This window comes from Corylus avellana, chromosome ca3, assembly GCF_901000735.1.
Source record: "Corylus avellana chromosome ca3, CavTom2PMs-1.0".
Lineage (NCBI taxonomy): Eukaryota > Viridiplantae > Streptophyta > Magnoliopsida > Fagales > Betulaceae > Corylus > Corylus avellana.
In genome coordinates, this window is record NC_081543.1 from 39,229,845 (window position 1) to 39,234,224 (window position 4,380).

The following is a 4,380-nucleotide window of genomic DNA, read 5'->3' on the forward strand; positions in this document are numbered from 1 at the left end:
ACACATTAAAAAAAAAAAAAAAAAAAATCATTTCTAGAGCAGGCATCCTTAATTACTTAAATCATACATCCCAAATCCTACAATCTCAACCATTCATTTTAAAACTACACGTGAGACGCGTTCACCATACATCCTTAAGTCAATAGTCTTCTGGTAGGCGTAAAATATATTTTCTCACCCTGGCGCCCAATTAGCAAGAACCATCAATCCTCCTCGATCTTATCCCACGCCTATAAATATGAACCTTGAATTATTTTTTTTTTTTCCCCATGCACACAGATCAAGCTCCCAAGAGTTCTCCCACGAAAAAGCCACTTCTAGCTTTCTTGTTCCTCTAATTCCTCTTCTAAAACATGAAGGTAAGAATCATTACACCTGCTACATTAATGTATACAACAAGCGAATTGTGAAACTTTGATTTTACTTAATTAATTTATACTTCTAGAAATTAAAACATGCAACAAATTAAAGCTTATGGCTTAGTAAACTAAATATTAAATATATAATATGCTTTTTTTTTTCTTTTTTTTTTTTTTATGTTATGGAGCAGCAAAAAATAGTTATCAAGGTGCAAATGAACAGTGATAAAAGCAGAACCAAGGCCATGAAGATTGCCGCAACAACAGATGGTACGTAATTTGTTTAATTTGTTTAATTTTTTTTTTTTTTTTTTTTTTTAAGAAGTAGAGTACTGGATAATGGAGCTAGGTTCTTATTATAATATGTGTTATGTTATTCTACGAACAGGTGTGGTAAGCTCGGTGGCAATCGAAGGGTCAGAAAAGGATCAGTTGGTGGTGAGTGGGGAAGGTGTTGACTCAGCGAACTTGACCCGCTCGCTAAGGAAGAAGCTTTGCTATGCCACCATATTGAGCGTTGAAGAAGCAGTGATGGAAAAAGCAGATACTCCAAAAGAGACGACGGATGCTTCAGCAAGTGTTGTCAGCTCTTCACAGTTTCCTGCATATTATCAACCATTTCCCAACTATCATCATCAAGTCATCTACGATCCCTATCCAATTAACTGCGCCATCATGTGATCCAGATCCATCGTTGAATAATTTTGTTCTTTTTAGATTGGCCATCTTTTGGCCAATATTTAATGGTTGAAATAATGAATTATAAGCTACTGTTTTTAGATTCTAGCCACTTCACTGATTAGAATCTTGTTGAAACGTATCCTTGAGCTTACAATTGCAAGGAGGTTCCAGCTCGATCGATCTCCCAAATCAGCTGGAAATACACCTAAACAATGGTCCGACAAACTTGGTATATATGCGAATTAATTATTGGATTCAGCGATGGGCTCAACAAATTACGCAATCACTTTCAAGGCATAATCGCATGCCTAAATAAATAATTATATTGCACATATTATTTGCCAAGGAAAAAAATAATTTAAGAGACAGACTTCAAATTGAAAATATAAGAAAAAATGTAGCCTTAGACCCAACGTCTATGTTCACTTACATGGCTTAAAAGGAACCTTGAATGAATATTGAATGTATAAGAGGACTCGAACTTTGCACGTACTAATTATTAGTTTGACTCTAAAAATTTAATATATATATCTCGATATTCTTATAATATATATATATATATATATATATATATTGATATTGATATTAAACATTAATGTTTAATGTTTTCATTGGAGGAGTAGTGGAGTACTCCGATCCTTTGAACGTAAAATTTTCTAATTTGCCTTATTCTCCGGGTTAATAAGATTTTTTTTCCCCAACTACCACAACAGGGGGGAGGTGGGAGATTGGTCGGCACAATGACTATGAGAGATCGAAATAAATTTCATTTGTGTGATATTAATTAGACGAGGGTATTTTTAACATTAATTGAAGAATTGTGGATTCCTATTTCCACAAAAAAAAAAAAAAAAAGAAGATATTTTGTGGGAACCCTCAAATTCATAGGAATCTAATTAACGAGTTATGTAGTGGCCGAGTCAAGAAATTTTTCTTGGGTAGGCCAGATTGGAGGGGCCGGGAGAGACTAAATTAAGCTTAATTAAGCATTATTACACGAATCAAAAACATTTCAAACAACATACTTTTATACATAAATATTGTATTATGTTATGAACAACTTGTAACGGACTTTTCCTAACATTTAAACAGTCTATTTTCTAACCAAAAAAAAAAAAAAAAACAACAAATTAAAATTTTTTGAGAAAGCCCTGAATCTCAACGTGAAATTTTTTGAGATATACTTTCTCTAGCAAACTACTTATGACACAATTTTTTCTAACATCTACTCAATATAAAAATATATATAAGATTTGTTTTTAATAAAACAGATCAGCACATTTTAAATCAAACTATTACAGCAAAAAAAAAAAAAACCCTAGTTACAAATTACAATAAATAATGTCGTACTCAATCTCACATTGGTTATTAATACAACTGAAACAAGGGTATACATAATTACAAATAAAAAGAAAAGATGCATTTATTCTGCGTACAAGAAGAACAGCAACACAAAATAGGAATATAAGGAGATTTCTTTTTTTTTTTTTTGTTTTTTTTTTTAAAAAATTATTAAGTGCTTACATATATATATGGTCAAGTAATATATATATATATAGTATGCGCTCGTGTTGTAGTGGGGTTGAGAAAGAGTATGTTAGAGTATATTTGAATAACCCTAAAGTTAGGGATTTGATGAAGATTAGATTAGCCTAATTTAAGCGATATAATTATGATTTGATCACCTTAAATTAGGAGATTTGATTAAGATTATATTTATGTATAAGTTATATAAATAGAGCATTCCGTATTGTAAACAATTTATTCAATAAGAGCTTAATGTAGCCCTTGAGTTTTATCTGGGGATGTAGGTCATAGACCGAACCATGTAAAATATTTTGTGTCTATTTTATTTTATTTATGCTTTTATCTTATTTTCGCATTTGTTTATGAATTCTATCAGAGTACTGTTGATGTCTGTCTGGGTCCTTGCATAGTCGCATTAGGTAAAATAATAATGTATTATTATTAATATTATTATTTTAAGAGTTAAATATCTGAAGTCCTCAATCTTCCTGCAATGACTATAGAATTTTTGTGCTTTCATATTAGGAACCAACCAACCACTTGCTGTTTCCAACAATGAAGCTTTTCAGTAGTACATATGCGAGAGTACTACTGGAAGACCATGATACACTAGTTTGAAATCTTTGACTTTAGATCGATCATGTCTACTTTTTGTTTTGGGCGTTGGATCATGTTTGGTCCACGATATATATATATGGAGGATTCTTCCAAATAATTTCCTGCAAGCAGACAGAAAGAGTGATCGATCGAGGAGATCATTTTCATGTTCAGTGCACATAGATAACTATGAACACTAGTTGCTCGTGTCTATAGGAGTCAACAACAGTGTGGGCCCTTGTCTGACTTGTCAACCAGCCACCAGGACTGACATGTTAATTATATCCTAATTAAGTTTAATTTGTTTGCTTTGTTCCTCGAACATGTTGTCCGAGGACGCATTTCTTCTTTGGAATGTGTCGTAACTTTTCCTTAAAAAAAGATCGAGACGTGTGGGGTTCATTTGCTTTGTAAAAGTTGATCCTTTAATCTTAAACTTTTTGTAATAGGTAGGTCTACAATGTTTTTCTCTTTAATGATGATGATGAGTACTCTAATAATAAGAAATCCTCATGTCTGTTACATATATATTTAAAGTGACTTAATTAGAATCATATATTGTTTGGGTTCTAGAAAGTAACAGCAAAAAGAACGAGCTCGATCAACAAGTGAAATTCCTTCATGTTAAATCAACTTCCTAAGAGCTTAAAAATTACTTCAAAGAAAAAATAAATTAAAATTTAAAATTTTTATATATTGACTATTTTAATTGAAATGAAGGATAAAGTAGAGCACAAGAAGAGTATGTTAAATCACATTTATAATAAATTTTTAACCTAATAAATTTAATTATTTAAGATAATAAAGATAGTGCAGGAGCGTGCACATAGAGAAAGATCCATATATATATATATATATATATATATATATATATATCTTCCATAAAGTAGAGCAATATTGGTCTACCTCACTAAAAGTATACATCCAATAGAACTTGTATTATCAACATCACTAGCTAATTAAATTGTGACAGCTCTCTTTACTAGGTAGGTGGAATGTGTTGCAATTATTGAAGGAAGTTGGGAGATGGCTTGGTTGTAGATCATTATTAATAAATTGCAATTATTGAACCTTGACAACATTTGTAACCAAATGAGAAAAAGTATTAGCCACATTATTCGTAAGGATTAGTTGATTTAGAATATATATGTGCGCGCGCGTAGTACTTAACATTTAAGCCTCGTTTGATTCGTGAAATGTATAGTCCATTAGACAA

At 31.4% G+C, this 4,380-nt stretch overlaps 1 protein-coding gene across 1 annotated transcript; it reads left to right on the forward strand.

Annotated features, from left to right (window-relative positions):
* Window positions 1–574: 574 nt before the first annotated feature.
* On the forward strand, window positions 575–1,040 carry LOC132174625 (heavy metal-associated isoprenylated plant protein 47-like). Its single transcript, XM_059586258.1, has 2 exons — window positions 575–629; window positions 748–1,040. Exons 1-2 carry the CDS (start codon window positions 575–577, stop codon window positions 1,038–1,040), a joined length of 348 nt encoding a protein of 115 aa, XP_059442241.1.
* Window positions 1,041–4,380: the final 3,340 nt, after the last annotated feature.

What these genes read in the sequence shown, in the direction of transcription:
- LOC132174625 (XM_059586258.1), top strand. Translation starts at nt 575, where the DNA reads ATGAACAGTGATAAAAGCAGAACCAAGGCCATGAAGATTGCCGCAACA. An exon ending in GATTGCCGCAACAACAGATG is followed by an intron (nt 630 to 747) that starts GTACGTAATTTG and finishes TTCTACGAACAG; the next exon opens with GTGTGGTAAGCTCGGTGGCA.